Source organism: Talpa occidentalis, unplaced genomic scaffold, assembly GCF_014898055.3.
Source record: "Talpa occidentalis isolate TD23 unplaced genomic scaffold, MPIMG_talOcc4v2.1, whole genome shotgun sequence".
NCBI lineage: Eukaryota > Metazoa > Chordata > Mammalia > Eulipotyphla > Talpidae > Talpa > Talpa occidentalis.
This window is the reverse complement of record NW_026555331.1, coordinates 27851175-27869623: the sequence shown is the minus strand read 5'-3', so window position 1 is coordinate 27869623 and position 18449 is coordinate 27851175. Positions and strand designations below refer to the sequence as shown.

General features: G+C 43.1%; 2 protein-coding genes and 1 non-coding gene across 5 annotated transcripts in view; all 3 read right to left on the bottom strand.

Moving 5' to 3' along the window:
- The window catches only part of DPYS (dihydropyrimidinase), a 77107-nt gene extending 68802 nt beyond the window's left edge, over nucleotides 1–8305 (bottom strand). For both annotated transcript variants that reach the window (XM_037502913.2, XM_037502921.2), the window contains exon 1: nucleotides 7970–8305. In XM_037502913.2, coding sequence (XP_037358810.1) covers nucleotides 7970–8233 — 264 coding nt within the window. In that variant the 5' untranslated portion in view covers nucleotides 8234–8305. The remainder of the gene's footprint in view (nucleotides 1–7969) is intronic.
- On the bottom strand, nucleotides 1304–1468 carry LOC119252032 (U1 spliceosomal RNA). The gene has a single exon (XR_005126701.1). It is a non-coding gene; the product is annotated as a U1 spliceosomal RNA (small nuclear RNA).
- Nucleotides 8306–14863: 6558 nt separating the features above from the next.
- Nucleotides 14864–18449, bottom strand: part of LRP12 (LDL receptor related protein 12) — a 67350-nt gene continuing 63764 nt past the window's right edge. Inside the window, exon 9 of one of the 2 annotated variants that reach the window (XM_054692038.1) lies at nucleotides 14864–14925. The gene's annotated coding sequence lies outside the window, so the exon portion shown is untranslated. Of the gene's footprint in view, nucleotides 14926–15732; nucleotides 15960–18449 lie in introns of those variants that run through there. The other variant, XM_054692037.1, reaches the window with a different exon arrangement.

Sequence of the window (18449 nt, the reverse complement as noted above, 5' to 3'; positions counted from 1 at the left end):
GAAAAATCTTCTCTCCCGGCTTAAGCCCTGGATTCTTCCCTAATCCGGGAAGAGATGGAATGCTAAGCTTGGTCCCTTTTCCTAATCAGAGAAGCAATCACTGTTCCCTTTTTTATGACCTTAGAGAATGAAGGGTCTCACCCACTTGTAGGGTTATCAGTGAACACGACCTCCATGTCTAAGAATCTCATCTCTACTCTCAGAGTAAGTATGAGGGAACTTCTAATCTGTCATGTAAAGTAACCCCTTCTCCCACCTTCTTGATGCCCCAGGTCCCTAAATGCAGGATTAACATTCCTGGTCCACTCCATTATTCTCTAGAATTTACAGGCACATATATTCTCTGTAAGTATGTTATTAAATTGATTGTGTTTCCATTGCTAACCCTTGCTCATCTGATGCTGTTTTGATTATTCATCCTGGCCTGAGAACTAAGAGGGGAGCGGGACCATTTCTTTTGCACCCTGACATTGAACTAGATTATATTACATTATGAATAGTTTAAAAACTAAGTTCCTTAGTCAAGGGTCTTTGAATAATTATTGAAGTTGATTTTATTTAAACTACAATCACAAGGTGTTAATATGTTGTTAACTACTGTGCTCAGGCAACCCGGGTACAGAAAACAAACACAGGCAGAGCGATAACTAGGTTCGTAACTAGGGCCGTGGTGAAGGATTTGAGGGAAGACTCGTAACTTCCACCCTCCCGTGCTCTCTCCCTCCTCCCTAGATCCTCCTCTACCCTCCCTCTTCCCCCCTCCAGCCCTTCCTCTCCTCTCTCCTCCCCGCCATTTCTTCTCCCTCCCTTAATCTTCTCACCTTCTTCTTAAAGTGTCTTCCCAGTGTGACACTGAACACAGCCATCCCTTGGGGATGAGGGACATTTTTTTCTACTAGTAAATACTGTTAATTAAAGTGGTAGAAAAAAGTACTTTTAAAATGTCTACTGAAGGCCTCCCCAGTGGCGCAGCGGTTGAGCGCTGGGTTGCGAAGCTGTCCGCAGCCTCTGCAGCGCCGGTTCGATCCCCGGCTGCTCCCCGGCCACCGGAGGAGGGTCCCACATGGCGCGCAGACCTCTCCTGCCGCCCGCTGCTCCCCTCAGCAGTGTACTTCGGTCCTTCTGCCTGTTCTGCTCCCTGCTCTGGCTCTGGTGAATTCTCTCACCCTCCCGTGCTTCTGACTGTACCCAGTGCATGTATAAACAAAAGAAACAAACAAATAATAAATAAATAAATAAAGCATGCCTCTATTAATAAAATGTCTACTGAACTAGAAAATCAAGATTTTTTTTTTTCTTTTTCCAGGGGAGAGCACGAACGCAGTCCCCCCCTCCACCACAAATTATGCAGTCGAGTTTCCCACATTTGGGGAAATCACAGGGGTCAGCACATGCGAGTGCAGTGGATAAGCCTCACCCTGGGAAAACCACCCTTGTGATCCTGGTATCGCTCCTGTCAGGTAAGTATGAAAATCAAGCCGAAAGAACGTGTCTTCCCATTCTTCCACATGAAAGACCTGCCGCATGCAGCATGTAGGGCAACTAGATACAGTGCTGGGGGGACACACACCACTTAGAATGAACCAGGAGCAGAAGAGAAACCACGGTTCTTTGTTTCTTCTTGTTGTGTTTCTTCTCACACTCCCTTCTCTCTAGTCTTCAAAATGCGGATAAATTTAGAGAAGCTCCAGGGAGCGGGTAAGGAGAGCTGGGGCCAGTAAGGACAAAAGGATGAGACACTGTGTCCACCTTTTCCCAAGCCCTGGGCATTAGCCACTTGCGACAGGGGGCGCAGAAAAGCCCCTGAGCCCTGGGGAGCACCCAGGCTCTGCCTGGGCCCCAGCCTCCTCTGGGAGCCTTTTCTTCCTCTTGCCTCTTTTTTTTTTTTGTGGGCCCCTTGCCGGTGGCCGGGGAACGAACCGGCGCTGCAGAGGCTGCGGACAGCCTGGCAACCCAGAGCTCAACCGCTGCGCCACCAGGGGAGGCCCTCCTCTTGCCTCTTAAGGACTCTTTGGTCACCAGAGCCCTCTGGCTCCCAACATTATTTCAGATTCCTGAATAGTAGCTCAAGCTCTGAAATGTTTCCTTCTTTCCACTAGGTCTAAGGAGCCAAGGCTGTAGGTCTGTAATCCCTATGGGAGTGGACCCCCAGACTCACTTATCAACATTCATTAGGATTTACCGAACATTCGAGGAATGAAGAGAAGGTAGGTGAATTTTTTTCATATTTCTACATGAAACCTAATTGTTTTCTCTTTGTTTTTGCTGATTGTCTTTGCTCTACTTTTATTTGTCAGTTAGCCAAACAAAATACATTTACCTTTTCTGATCTTGGCTCATAAATCAATCCCTTCAGCTCCTAATTATTTTGGCTGTTCTCCCTTGAAAACTTTCCAATTTATCTAAAACTTGCTTTTTGGGGAAGGAGAACACATGCTATCTCAGGGCAAATGCGATGGGACAAAAATAGAAACTTTAACCAACAGTGAGTCACAATATTACATACATAACACAGATTTTTGTTCAGAATGTATTAGATCGTAAGTCATGATTCAAAACATCCCTGGCATTTTATTCCTTTTCATAGTGTCACTGGATTTTCATGTCTAAGCTCATGTTGGGACAAGTGACTATGCTGCACTAAAATCAATTGCAGGACTTGCTCAACACAAGTAAAACAAAAAAGAAATTCAACAGTACATTGGAGTCTTATGGAGAAAATCACTTGGCTGACTTTTTATCTTTCTCAGTCTTCAAAACTTCATGATCCCAATTTGTGTTCCAACTCCAGAAGCACATTCAGCTTTGGAAAGTTGCTCTCCACATGTATCCTCTATGCTTCCCCCTTTGCCTCTCCCAGTTTGAAATATCAACCACACCATCATCCATCGCACAGGGCAAACCTCGAAGAGTCACCCTTGATGCCTAGCTCCTTCTCAACACCCCCAAATCCAATCTCTCAGCAACCCAGGCTGCTGCCCACATATCCCATGTGTCCTTCACTTCCACAGCCCAGTGCTGTCTTCGTCTTCTGACTGGACTAAAGCAGTAGCTGCTTCATTGTCACCAGCCATGCTTGTCACTTTCAATCTTATTGACTTCCCATTGCTCTTAAGATGAAGAAAATACACTATTACACAACCCATAAGGCTCTGCGTCACCTCAACTTTATTGAGCTGCTGAGCTTTCTATTCAGCCACCCCTTTCCCAACCCATTTACCCCACTCCAATGTCATGGATCCCCCTTCTCTTTGGAGAGTTTTGAGTTCCTTTCTACCTCAGAGATAGTTAAGGTGAAGGGGAAATGTTTAATGAACAAGGTGGACTTCAAAGAGCATGCACAATTTAGCAGAAGGGAGAAATGTGTATATGTGCCCAAAAGAGAAACTTAAAAGGATAAGAAGCAAAATGTTAAAATTATGGTGATTTAAGTATAATTTTTGCCTATACTCTTCTGTATTTTCCTTTCTAAGAGGAGCAATTTCTTCCTTCAATTAGTATGTATTGAGTGACTGTATTCCTCCAACATTTTCCTGGATGAGGATTATATATTGTTTCATTAATTTTAAAAATATATTTTAATTGAAGTTCTAACATTTGACTCCATTTCAATATCAGGAAATTTTGACTGCTTTGAGAGAGGCAGTGACTTGCCCAGGGTCACATAGTCAGCCCACACATCTTCTGAAGCCCAGCCTGGAACTCTGGGAAGCAACAGAAAAAGGAATTTGGTTTGCAATCAAGTTTTCTGGAGTGCAGCCCTTCAACAAGGTGAGGACACTCTATAAATACAACCATAAAATTTGTGCTTAATCCTATACCTTCTACTACGATATTATAAGTAATCATCTCCATGGCATTTTACCAAAAAGTTCCAGAAAGAAGCATAATTGCCTTTCTCAATAATTTTAAGGACTCTTTGTCCTTTACCAAAAAGTATTCTGTGAATTTTCCCAATTTTTTAAAAAAAATCTCCTGCCAGTTATTGAAGCTGCCAAGGTTTTAATGTGAGTCCACCAGTTCCAAGCTGCCCCAGATGTCTGAGTATAAATACATTTATGTATATATATATTTGAATTCTAGTGAGCTCTTGTAATTCATTCTTTTATCACAGGATGTAGTAAAAGCAAAGCCATAATTCCTTCATGTGTATCTATTTGCAATATCCATTCGAATAAAAACTCCCATTGTCTTCCTCATGGACATTGACTTATTGGAAGACCACTTGGTCTTTCTTGTACAGACCACGCAAATGAAAGATGATTTCCTTAAAGCAGGGCATTATTTTAATGAGTTACATCAGATAGAAAGCTTTTGCCTGCAATTAAATAAATCAATGATAGGCTTTGAACCAACCTCTGACATGAGTTAGATTTACAGACTATGTAACCTTCAGTTGACCTGCATTTCATTTTTTAAATTGGACCCCATCACAATTGAGTGATCAATAAATAGAATGCCACAGACATTCTCCCTTCTATTTGTCAGATATTATAAATGATCAGCCTGGTGGATACAGAGAGCAAACAGCTATTGGTCTAACCTTTTAAGGACCATCTCCTGAAAGCATGATATATCATTTTTACTTCATAGTAAAAGTATGCTTTTTTTTATACTCACCCCTTTTTGTACCCTAAGAGGTGATGTGGCTATAAATGCATGTATGAATCCTTCACAAATCTAATCTCTGGGTTGTGTATTTATTTTTGATAACCTTGACTGCTTCTAGCCTTGGGAGGGTGACAGACTACTTAATTTCTTAGGGTGACTCTGCTCTATTTATGAGAAAAGCCACTTTCCATTCACAGCTCGTGACCTATGCAGCTCTTTTATCCATCACTGCCATTCTGACAATCTAAGCATTAGAAGTTTAGTGAGTTACATCCTGACAATCTAAACATTAGAATTTTTTTCAGAAGGAAGAAAGCCTGGCTGGTAAAAGCTCTCTCTTGCCATGGCAGGTGGTCCTGAATTTGAAAAACATCTTGGCCACTTACTGGGTGTGTGATGTTAGGCAAGAGATTTAAGTTTCAGTTTCCTTAAAAGTAAAAAGCAGAGCGTGGCATCTGGGATTGTTGGAAGGCGATGCACAGCTTAGCGGTTTCCTGCAAACTCTTCATAAAATAAATTTACCTTAATATTAATAGTATTGATAATTTAAATTTAATATTGTTAAATTAAGTAAATAATGAAGTCATTCACTGAGGTGGTTCTAATAGTTTAGCAGTCCATGTAAGGACACCAAAATTTAAACTTGTAAACCTTTCAAGGTAAGAAATCAAAACTGATGGACAACCAATGACAGCCAACTAAGCTTTTCCAAATGAGGCAAACACTAAAGCTACAGCCAATCAAATCATTTCCTGTTTTGCTTCTATCTCTTCCTCATCCAAGTCCTCTCACTCCTGTGGTATAGAGTCTTCCTAATTACGTCTGCTTTGGTGCTGCCTGGCTAGAGTGAATTTTTGCTCAAGGTAAAAGAAAAAATGTAATATACTGCAGTTTATCTTTTAACAATATATAATACAACTAACATTTACAGAAGACTTTTTTGCCCCTAGTCCCCAAGTCAGAAATCTTACCAACATTGACTTGAGAATAATTGTGAAAACTCTAGAAAGGAGGAGAACATAACTCCATAAAACCCTCCTTCAGAATCCAGCCAATACTTGAATGCTCATGTTTATCTTTATTTACTCATCTGGTTGCCTTTTATGGAGCCCCATCCTTTGCTGTGTCAGGAGTAATTCTCTCCTGGGGTCCAGTCAACCAACTTCAAAGTGGACTTTTGCAATTGAGTCCTTTGTGTGTACTCTTTAATATTCAGCATAGCTTTAGTCTTTACTAAATCTTTATATTTCTGACCATATGGGTTTCTGCTTAAGACCTGAAACTCATGGGAAAACGTATTTTGTTTAATGTTTTGGCAACCTTTATGTATAGAAATGCCTAAAGAGTCAACTGGTGTCAAAATTCTTTCAGATGTTGACAGCACATCCTAATATACTGTAAAGACCTGTTTTCTCAGTGAGGAACTGCAAATCTTTCCATGCTAGGAGACCAGAATGAGTAAGGAACAGATAGAAGACTGAGACTACCTCCCAAGGTCTTGGGACATCACACAGAAAACCTTGAGAAAGGGAGGAATGACCCACTCCCACAACATTCTATCCTCTCTTCTTAGCAGTTTTGTCTGGAACTCTGATGAGAAAAAGGGAAATAAATGTTCAGCTACATGCGCAGAAATGATGCTGGAGTGTCTGGTAACTTAGAGTTACTGCCCACCTGGCAGATGAGGTGTTCTTGGAATGCCCTGCCCTCAGCAATGCATTTTGTTAGACATGAGTCTGTTATAACATGAACTGTTTAAACTATAAACACAACAGGTAACAAAATTTTATATGCAGACACACATCCCCTCTCGTATGAACTTACACAATACAATCACAATGATGTAAAATAAATCAATTTAAAAAGCATAAAGTCCATAACACTGAAACAGTGGTTATTGTTGAATGGGACATTATGGGTATTATTTTTCCTCTTTCTACTTTACTATTTTTTTCTAATTTTTCTACAGTTGTGTATTGCTTTGATATCTGAAAAATTATAAAAGTAAAAATTATAAAAGTATACTTTTATAAAATATAAAAGTATGTTCATTAATATTTAGCAAATTTCACTTTTTAGCTAAAGAGAAAAATGAATATTCAGTTTTCAGAACAGATGATCATCTGACCTACACAAGAGTTTGACCATCGCCCTGACAAAGGTTGATAATTAGTAACTGAGAGGAAACTTTCCAAGTGGTGTGAGCAGTCTGGGACAGTCTGCTCTCTCTGGGACAAATCCTTCCTTTTTCTGTTAAACTTTCTGGTTAATCTTCGATCTGGAAAGGTGGAGGCGGGTAGGGGGATAAGGTGAATAAAACTGCTAGATCAGTAGGATCACCAAACCATGGTCCACTGCTTTGAAAGCCTGTGCAGCCTAAAAACAACACACTTTGCTTCATACAGATCAAGGCAGGGCCCTGCAGGGCAACCTTGCAGTGAAACCTTGCAGCACACCAGGGAGCGAATTGCTTAGGCCTAAGGATATCAGGGCTCTCAGTCCGAAGGAGCTATTTCTGCCAATGCAGCCCCCATTCCAGCCTCAAGGAGGTTGTGGGTGGGGCCTCATTGGAGCCCTGGGAGTGAGTTTTAATTTTCTGTTCTGGGTAGGGCTGCCCTGCTCATCTGCTGATTTTGTTTTCAGGAGCTTTGGAGAAATGTTTAAGATTCTTTCCTCAGCATAAGCCTCGGCGGTTTTGTGTTGAGAGAAACCTAAGCCCGTATCACCTGGGGATGGGTGACTGGTCAGCAGTAAAGCAACAGTGTTCAAACAGCAGAATCCCAGTCTGATTTGATGTCCCTCGGGCAAGCAGGTGGAGGAGATGGGACCAGGTGACCTCAGTGCCAGTGGGAGTGCTAGAAGGCCATTTCTGGAATATTTCTATTCCAAGTCCTCCTTAGTAATTTTCCTACTGGAAGGTGGAACCTCAGTCCCCACCAACCAAAGCTAACTTCGAGTCAGAGCAGTAACTATTAGGTGAGTGGATTTTTCACTTGAAGAATGGGGAGAAATGACCTCCAGTGCTTACTGAAAGCAGATTCTGTTAGATACTAGGGACGATTTGGAGACTCCCCCAGAACACCACTGAAATTAAGGGGTTGGGAGGACAAGATGTAAAGAAATGAGGCAAGACAAGGTGGCCCGGAACTTGTCCTATTTGCCAAAAGGGAAGAATAAGCCAAAGCTGGGGGGCTGCCTCTGAGAAGAGTAGCCTAGAAGAGAGGAGCTCAGCAGGGGGACTCCCCACCCCCATGTCTCCACCTGCCCACTCAGTCCCTCTGTGGCCAGGCGCCTCTGGCCGGCTCCAAACTCCAGGAGTGGAGGCCTGAGGACCCCGAGGGGCTCCCCAGGGCGGTACCTTGGTGCCTTGGTGGAAGTCGTCGACGGACTGTGTGCCCATGAAGGGGAACTGCATGTGCGTGTGCGTGTCGATGCCGCCGGGTAGGACCAGCTTGCCCGCGGCGTCTAGGACCCGCAGCCCGGCTGGCGCGCCCCCCGGAGGCAGCAGGTCGCGCCCCAGCGCCCGAATCACCCCGTCCTCCACCAGCACGTCCACCACCTGCGAGGAATCATCGTTGACTACGCGACCCCCGCGGATCAAAAGCCGCGTCGGCGCTGCCATGGTGAGGGGCGCACGGGCTGCGCCGGGGCTGGCCTGGGCGAGAGGGGTCGCCTTCTTTCAAGGATCCGGAGAACCGTCCCCAATCTCCAGCCGAGGCTACACAGGTCTGGCAAGTCCCAGGGTTTATCAATGGGCCTTGGGGAGCGGGCTCCACCCTCTGGAGTGGGCTGGGCTGGGCTGGGCTGGGCTGGGCTGGGCTGGGCCGGCCCTAAAGGCTAGGACAGAGCAGATCGCACAGGACAGATCAAGAGTTCAGAACCCAGATGTTCTGTGGCCCTGAAACCCAATGTACATCCAGGTCTCTGAGTCATCGAAGGGAAAGATCCGGGAGTTAGAAAAATGAGGGATGTTTGTTTTTCTTCATAGGAAAAGCGCTTTGGGGGAAGTAACCCACCTGATGCCTAGGGGTATGTTTGTCTCTTAACTGAGTCTGAGGAGGAGCGAGGGAGGCGCACAGATCCCCCCAACACCAGAAACTACTGTGAAAATACCCACGAGCTCCAGAGACACTTGATCTGGATTTCCTTTTAAATTTTTAAAAATTACATGAGGAACAAATGATCACACAATTCCAGTAATTGGCAGGCAGAGCTTGAAAGGTCACAATGAACTATTTAACCTATTTGAAACTAAAATGATTAAGTAGCAACTGTGCTCCAGGTTGTAATAATACAACAAGCAAGTTTTTCTTGGAAAAACAGCAAGGGGTGTAACTCTAAGGATCAAGATTTTTGTTCCCAGTTTCCCCATAATAGCAGCTTAGTGGTGCTCAGTGAAATCTTTTATCCTCTTGGTTCCTTAGTTTTTTCATATATAAAACTGGGCAATACTTGGTCTTTCTTTTCAGGTTTACGTTGAGAAATAAAAATGCTGATGGATATGAATGCATTGTAATACAACGGGAAACCCCCCACACATGTATTTAACGAACAGTAGTTTTGTAAGGACTGACCTGGAAGGGGATTAGATAGAGCAGATGAAGATAAGCAACATTTTCAGCCCCGAGGACAAAGGAGCCAACGCACATATGTATTTCAGTATAAAAAACAAAACTACATTTGAGAGAGGATAAAGAGAAGAGTATAGAAGAAACGGGGAGTTTGTCAGCCCTGAAGAAAATTAGATATTGAAAATTCACAAGTTGGTATTTGGACTAGCATATTATAGAAGACATGAACATATAGAGGTGAAGGGTGGGAGGTGGAACAGTGTTCTAGGCAGTGAGAACAGAGTGGGCAAAGGCACAGAGGAGTTGGTAGCTGGGAAGATAGGATTAGACAGGCATGGAAACCCTCTTGTCTTAGAGAAGATGGAAGAGGAGAGGGGAAGAGTCTGAGAGGGGCAGAGTCAAAGAGGGGGGACCAAGAGCACTGCGTGAGGGAAGGCAGGGGCGCAGTGTGTCAAGGAAGGCAACAGCATCAAATGCTGTCGGAGGGTTGGAGAGTGTGCTGGTCACCTGCTGTTCCAGTCTCTATTCTTGTCCATATTCTGGTAAAGAGTTTCTGGGGTGGGAAATCCTCCATCATGGTTCTCAGAACACTTGCCTGGTGGACTTGATGGGATAACTGGTTCAAGACCTGATCTGCTCAGCTAGGCTCTGCCTGTCACAGCTGATACCCTCACGGCCACGGGTTGCAGGGGTTCAGGGATGGGCACCTCAAGTAGACTTATGTGTCCAACAAGAGCAGACTCTACAAGATGTTAGTTAGGAGCAGACAAGAAACTTGCTGTTTGGGGAACCTGAATCCAGGAGGTATAAACAAGAGACTTCTGGGAGCTGTTTAGACCACCTGGGAAAACAAACAACAGCCACACTGGAGCAGGAAGGAGGGAATGAGAGAGACCGGCATCTCCCAACTCTGGAGTTCCTGAAACCACTGAAGCTAAGCTCAGGTCCTCTCCTCCAGCCTTCAGATCTTGCCTCAGCAGATTTACTTTGGGTGTTTCATCATTTTCTTTTTTTCTTTTTCTTTTTAAAGATTCATCTATTTATGCATACAAGAATTGGGGTACAGGTCAGAGGTGTGGAGGGTGAGAGGATCCACCAGAGACAGAGTGGGGAACAGAACAGGCAGACTGACTGAAATACACTGCTGAGGGGAGCAGCAGGCGAGTCAGGAGAGGTCTGCTGCGCCATGTGGGTTGCTCCCTGGCTGGGGATCGAACTCATGCTGCAGTGGCTGCGGATAGCTCCATAGGCTGCATCTTAACCCCTTGTGCCACCAGGGAGGCCCTCTTTTGTCATTTTCAACAGTCAACTGGCAGAAACTGGCAAGACGCCTTCCACCTGGGCAGTCATGTGTGACCCTGGAGAGGGACTTTTCAGCAGTGGGATGTGGTCCTCACAGCCTGGTGACCACAGTCCCTTGTCCTTGCCCTGTTCATCCTTGCTCTGCTCTGGTTTCTTGCAGACAAAACCAGAAAACTGGGCAGACTGGCTGAGACCAAGATGGAGGCAGAAGGAAGTACCATGAGGGTTAAGTCACAACCTCACTACGTAAGTGAAATAGCAGCACAGCAGCAGCCTGGCAGATGAGGTCAAGCCAAAGTTTGGGTGTGAAGGCAGTTTCTGGAAAACCCTGCTTATTTCTCTGCAATCCTACTGGCACAGACCCTTTAGCTTCTCCCCTTCTTTACTACTCCCCCAATTAAGTCCCTGCTTTTCCCCAATTTGGAGAGATGCCTAAGACAGCAGATGGCCATTTCCTCAGGATGCTGCCTGCCGATTAAACCCCATCTCCTTCCACCTCCCAGCTCTTGAGTTTTGGCTTATGTGGGGTGAGTAGGCAGAACAAAACTCCAGTAACATGAGGAATAGTTATCACTAAATTTTCTTCAAGTCTCAGATTATACAAACCTCAACATGCTTAAAAATTAGAAAGCATCCATACATTAAATTTCCATAGATTTGGCAGTCAAGTCAGGAACAGGAAACCCAAGAAGGTTGTGCAATTATTATCAAAAGAGCATTGTAGACAGGTAAAAGGTGTGATTATAAACATAACAAACCCCTACCAGCTTTATGAGTAAGCACCATGCTAGGAAAATAAGATTGGATGTCGGAGGGCCTCTGAGAACCTTTTCAAAACTGTCCAAGCAAGTGATTTCAGAGGCTGCTGCTTTTTTTTCTTTTTTTAAAGATTTATTTATGCATACAAGACCTGGCGTACAGGCCAGAGGTGCAGGGAGCGGGGTGAGAGGATTCACCAGAGACAGAGTGGGGAACAGAACAGGCAGACTGACTGAAATACACTGCTGAGGGGAGCAATGGGCAAGACAGGAGAGGTCTGCTGCACCATGTGGGTTGCTCCCTGGCCAGGGATCAAATGTGCTGCAGTGGCTGCAGATAGCTTCATAGGTTGTGTGTTAACCCCTTGTACCACCAGGGAGGCCCCAGAGGCTGCTTCTTTTTAACACTTTACATCCCGACATGCTCTGCAAAACAAACTTCTCACATGTAATTAGCTCAAACTTTTATCAGAAAAAAGGGTTTGGGGCCTCCCTGGTGGTGCAAGGAGTTAAGCACAGCACTGTGAAGATATCTGCAGCCTCTGCAGCACGAATTTGATCCTCAGCTGGGGAGGTAACCCACATGGTGCAGCAGACCTCTCCTGTCTCACCCACTACTCCCCTCAGCAGTGTATTTCAGTCAGTCTGCCTGTTCTGTTCCCCACTCTGTCTCTGGTGAATCCTCTCACCCCCTGCACCTCTGGCCTGTACCCCAGTTCTTATACACATAAATAAGTAAATATTTAAAAAAAAATTAAAAAAAAGAGTTCACTGATGGCACAGAGGGGGGCAAGTTTAAGGAGACTACTACTCAGAGAAGGCGTTCTCCCCACTTCTGGCCATCACCCCCCACACCAGCTGGCCTGGGGGTGGGAGTCTGCACCTGGACAGACCTGCTCAGAAGCAGGCCTGTCCTCAGAATAACCTGTCTCCCTTTTCTTTGCCCTGCTCAGCCTCCTTACCCAGACATTCGGCCTCCGTGGCAGTAAACAGACACACCATGTGGGCACTGGGAGGAAGGGGGGAAGCTGTTTTGGCTTCTCCTTGCTGGGGAGAGAATCACTTTGATGGACTCTCATACTTGAATGTATCTGAGAACACATTACTCTTCAGAGGAATAACTTTGAAGGAAGATTACAAAGATTGTCAATGCTTAACTCACAGAAACATACCCATGGAAGCGCCAGTGACAGCGACTTAGGCAGGAAGGTCTTTTCAACCCTGCCTGATGGTTAAGAACAAGGCAGAGGAGCCAGTGGGTAACTTTCTTCAGAGTGCCTCAGGTTTTCAGAAAGCAAAAAAATCCCTATCCTCCTAACCATCCCCACTCCCATGCCAGGCCCCTGTGGCCCTCAAAGGATTCCAGGTCATTGTTTCAACCTGGTAGAAGAGCCGTCTGGAGCAGAGGGAAGGTATGGTGAGGGAATGAGAGCAAAACCCTGCAAGGAGAGAATGGGAAAGAACTTGGTATCCAGAGCTGGCCTGCCTGAGCTGGGAGGTAAAGTAGGCCCCTGAGGGGAACTAAATCAGCATCAGAAAAGGGTGGTGGGCAGCATGGAAGGGTGGAGAGAAAAGAAAATTGAAGGAGGAATTGGAATCAGGAATCAAAGCCTGCCTCTGAAGAAGTTGGGCAAGTCACGCTTTCTTGGTGATGAACAAAGCCTGACTTCCGACTTCCTGACGCTTTCCTCAGACCTGAGGCCCTTCCTACTCATCGCCTCCTAGTCATCTACATGTTGCCCCGCCCTGCTGTGCTTCTGCTTGGATAACTAATGTCGTGAATGTTTTAAAAAATATATAAAGAGGGCTTCTTTGTGGTGCAGGGGTTAAAGACCCAGCGCCATCAAGCTATTGCCAGCCACTGCAACATGAATTCAATCCCCAGGCAGGGAGCTGACCCACATGGTGCAGCAGGCCTCTCCTGTCTTGCCTGCTGCTCCCCTCAGCAGTGTACTTCAGTAGATATGACTGTTCTGCTCCCCACTCTGTCTATGGTGAATCCTCTCTCACCGCCCCCCCCCCCCAGAATCTGGTATTACTTGCAGACTCTGTGTGTGTGTGAGTGTGTGTGTGTGTGTGTGTGTGTGTGTGTGTGTGTGAAGGTACTCTGATGCTAAGCGAACAGTTTCAAGCTCATTGCCCAGAGGCAGGCATGGACTGAGTGTCCTGGTTTCCCATGGCTGCTATAATCAATACCTACAAATTTGACAGCTTGAAAGAATAAAAACTTACTCTTGTGCAGCTATGGAAGCCAAAGTCTGAAATCAGTTCACTGGCTTAAAGTCAAGATGTTGGCAGGTCGAATCCTTCTGGGGACTCTGAGAATTTGGTCCCTTGCCTCTTCCAACTTGAAGTGGCTGCTGGCATTTACAGACTGTGGCTGCATCCCTCCAACCTTTGCCTCCACAATTACACTGTCTTCTTGTCTTTTATGTGAAATTTCCCTCAACCTCTCTCTTATAAGGACACTTGTCATCACAGTGAGGACCTCCTAGATAATCCAAGATAAGCTGCCTTTTCCAAAATCCTTATTTCCTTTTGCCATATAAAGCAGCATTCATGGTTTCCAGGCCCTGGAAAGATGCCTGTGTAACTTTGGGGCCCACAGTTCAGCCTATGATACTGTGTATCATTGTTCCCCTTGAACAAAAAGATGCTGCCTTTGCCAATGATGGTGCAGGACACTGGGCCCAGCTGGTAGGTTTCTGCCTCTCTGCCAGCACTACCAGCTCTTCCAGGAACTTCCAGAAAGTCTCCTGCTCCTTCTACTCACTCATACTGTGCCAGTTTCCAAGTTCTGAATTTTCTTAGCAAAACTTATCCTAGTGATATAATAATACTTCAGGAACCTAATGAAAGTATGCATTTGATTAGAGTATAAAGAAAGCAAGATAAAATCAATAAATAAGCTTGTACTTTGGAGTCAGACTGGCCTAGGTTTGGGTTCTGGCTTTGTCATCTATTATCACTGCATTCTTGGCTACGTTTCTTAACCATTTGAAGTAAAAGTCATTTAAAAAAATGCTACTGGATTCTTGCTACATAACTCAATGGGATTTGAATATAGCCTTTTATAATTTTTAAATTATAGTTCTTAAATTTTTAAATAAAAAGAGTAAAACTCATCCTGTGAAAGCATACACTACTACAAATACCGACAAATGCATGTAACCACCACAATCAAGATAGAGAATATTTCTATCACCTCAAAAAGTTTCTTCCGGGCCTCCCCAATGGTGCAGCGGTTGAGCGCTGGGTTGCGAAGCTGCCCCCAGCCTCTGCAGCACTGGTTCGATCCCTGGCCGCCGGGCGAGGGTCCCACATGGCACGCAGACCTCTCCTGCCGCTTGCTGCTCCCCTCAGCAGTGTACTTTGTCAGTCTGCCTGCTGTGCTCTCCCCTCTGGCTTTGGTGAATTCTCTCACCCTCCTGTGCTTCTGACTGTATCCAGTGCTTGTATAAATAAAGAAATCTTAAAAAAAAAAAGTTTCTTCCTATCCCTTGGCCATCTCTCTCCCAAACCTGGCCCAAGTAACCACTGGCTTCCTTTCTGTCCTTTGTATTTTGTTGACTGTAGACTTGGATACAAAGTAAACCACAGGTTAGCTGGGGGCCAATTTACCTGCTTTGTCTGTCTTCATAGCACTGATCCTGCGACCAACATCTAGGTAAAAACCCTTGACCCTGTCAAGATTTAAAGCAGATGAGATTAAAGGCAGATCTTACTGGGATTTACTCCAACTTTTTCAGGACTCCTGAAAGGCCCTGACCAGACCACAATTGGGACTGAAGCAGGCACAAAGATGCTATTCGGGAGACCTCACGACACTGTACACAGATAAATAACAATGAAGGTTTGAGACTCTGATGCCCCAGATTTGGAGAATTTGGTGTAAAAGCAGGAGCATGAGGTCTGGGGAGTGAGTGGTCAGGGCCTTTGACTTGCACTTGTGCCCATGAGGCTCCTGGCTGTCACCTGGGACCGTCCTACCTCTGCACCGTCATGCCCTCTAATCTCAAACGAAATAACTTCAAAAGTGCTGTTTAACTTAAGCAGTTAAGTGATTTTCTTGGGAGAATGTGTTAGAGGTACTTAATACAGGACAAGGCAAACACAGTGGAAATGCTATAGATCAAGGACAATCCTTATCTGGCCATCTGCTATATCACTGTGTGCTTTAGAACACTAATTTGTGAATTTATGGGAAATGAAACCTGCATCATCCTGGTCTGTGCATTTTAGGGCTTATCACCGAACATGGAAGTGCGTTCACAGGGTTCACTGACTTCATTTTCACTTTGTCAACAGCATAGTAAGGGATTCAATAGAGGGAATTTTTTGTTTGGTCTGTAGTAATAAGAACAGTTAAGAGTCTCTTATAGACTTTGTGGAGTGCCAGACTCAGCTTCAGTCTCATTTATTTTTCAATTCACACTTTTACCTTCAAAGGAAATCATTTGAGTGTAATGAAAGTTTGAATTAATTGTATTGCAAAATAAATAACTGAAATGCTAAAACAAACCACTAGATGGCGGCTTGAAAAGACACGGCTTCCCTCTGGTTTGCTCTGCAATTTACTATATTATACGCAATTTACTATAAAGTAGTAAGACATTCCTTATACTACTATTGATATATAGCTGTTTTTTTTATAGTTGGAAAGGAATTCTTTGTTTCTGTTTCCTTGAATATGGTTGAAATCTTGTTTTGTGGACATCTGTAATATATAAGTACAATTTCATATTATAAAGTTATGACTTTCTAGATTTGTAAAATATATTCTTTACACTAAATGAACTTTTTAATTATGATTTAAAAATATAGATTGAGGGTCTCCCTGTTGATGCAAGGAGTTAAGTCACAACACTATGAAGCTATTACAGCCACTGCAGCATGAGTTCGACCTCCTGCCTGGTTGCTAAACCACATGGCACAGCAGACCTCTCCTGTCTTGCCGGCTGCTCCCCTTAGCGGTATATTTCAGTCAATCTGCCTGTTCTGTTCCCCACTCTGTCTCTGGTGAATCCTCTCATCCCCTGCACCTCTGGCCTGTATCTCAGTTCTTGTATGCATAAATAAATAAATCTTAAAAAAATATATATATATATATAGAGAGAGAGAGAGAGAGAACATGGTTAAACACAGTGTTCATGTATATTTAAGGAATAATTAGTTGTATTTGAATATAAGAGGCCCAGGGTTGAGACACTTACATATATTACCTCATCTCTACAGGAACTCCATGAGGTAGGAAATAATTCTTCCATTTTACATATGTAAAAACTATGATCCAGACAGGGTAACTGCCAAAGTAGCAATAGTTACCTGATCATACTTAAGGTCAATCATACTTAGAGCAACTGCATTATACTGTTAGAACTAAGTAGATGAAGATAGCATTTTGTCTCTTGTCAATTTTATGTATTAAATTCTATCAAATTTCAATTTGATTAATCAACCATTTTTCTCCTGCAGATAAGCAAGTTTATTTGTAGAGGAATGGCTTTGATCTAATTCTAAGAGCAAACACACAAAAAAGATCTATATTAAAAGAAAAATATCGATGGTTTCACTTATAGGAAGAATATAGGGGAACCAAATAAGGGATAAGGGGAAAAAATAATAACAGAAAAAAAATTGACAGGCAACTATAAATCAGAGACATTCTGCAGGGGAGGTGGAGGGAGAGGGATCAGAATAGGGGAGGGAAGAGCATAGAGGACTTCGGTGATGGTGTACAGGTGAATTGGTGATGGGAATTCTATGGGGACTACACCTGAGTGGAGAAAGCAAACATTGTTACAAAAATGAACAATGATGTAAAATATAAATAAATTATACTAATAAGTAAATTTAAACTTGAAAAAAAGATCTAATTTATATTTTTGTTCTCTAATCTTTAACCAACTTACTTATATATAATTTTACCCATTGAAAATGTTCAATTCAATGGCTTTTAATGTATAGATTTCCCTTGACTTATGATGTGGTTACCTCCCAATAAACCCATTGTCAGTTGAAAAATACCTAAGTTGAAAATGACAGGGAATTGCCACTGCCCAGCATCAAGAATGAATGTCATGCTGTGTTTTGTACTGACAGTTTATAGCTGTCACACCAAGATAAAGTGGAAAAATTTTAAGTTGAATCATCTTAAGTCAGAGAGCACTTGTATTGACAAAAGTTCACAATATTCACCTAATCTAATTTCACAGTATTTTCATTGGCCCCCAAATAACTTGTATCATTAGTAGTTACCAACTCTACCCATCTCCTTTACTCTTATTCCCTAGCCCTACACATCTCTAATCAACTTTTACTTTATAGATTTGCCTCTTCAGGAGATTTCCTATAAATAGGATCACACTATTTGTGGTGTGATCCACCACAATCTTTCTGATGGGCTTCTTTCATTTAGCATAATGTTTCCAGTATTTACTCATGTTGTAGTATGTCTTAGCACTTCATTCCTTTTTATTGCCAAGGAATACTTCGTTGTATGAATTTATCACACTTTTTTAATCATTTATAGAACGATGTAAATTTGGGTTATTTCTACTTTTGGCTCTTATGACTACTACTATTATAATAATCATGCATGGCTTTTTGTGTAGACATATGTTTTTATTTCTTTTTGTTATATACTTAAGAGTGAAATTTCTGGGTCATATAGTGACTTTATCTTTGACTTTCGAGACACTGCCAAAATGCTTTTCCAAATGAAAACATCACTTTACATTCCTACCAATAACATGCAAGTTTTCCAATTTCTTCACATTCTTACCAAAACTTATTTCCTCTCTGATTATAGCCATCTGAGTGATTGTGAAGTGGTAGTTTTCTAATCTTTTTATTATATATTTTATAAAGCAAATATGATTCCAAAATAAAATAGAAATCTTTACCTATATGACTATAATGAAATCTTAAATGTAAGGTAAAATGTCTTCATTATTCCTTATGTGAACATATAATAGCTCAAGTTCTAGGAGTTATTTTACTTCTAATATCATTTGGCACAAATGACAAAAGCATTTTGCCATTGCTGCTGCTGTTTGAGAGGATAATATCCATCACACAGATTTGTTCTGAGGATTAGAAATGAAGTACATAGCATTGAAGACTACAGTAGGTACTTAGGAAGTACTCAACATGTGGATGCTTATTTTCATTCCAAATCAAGAAAATAGTTACAGAGAATTGCTTT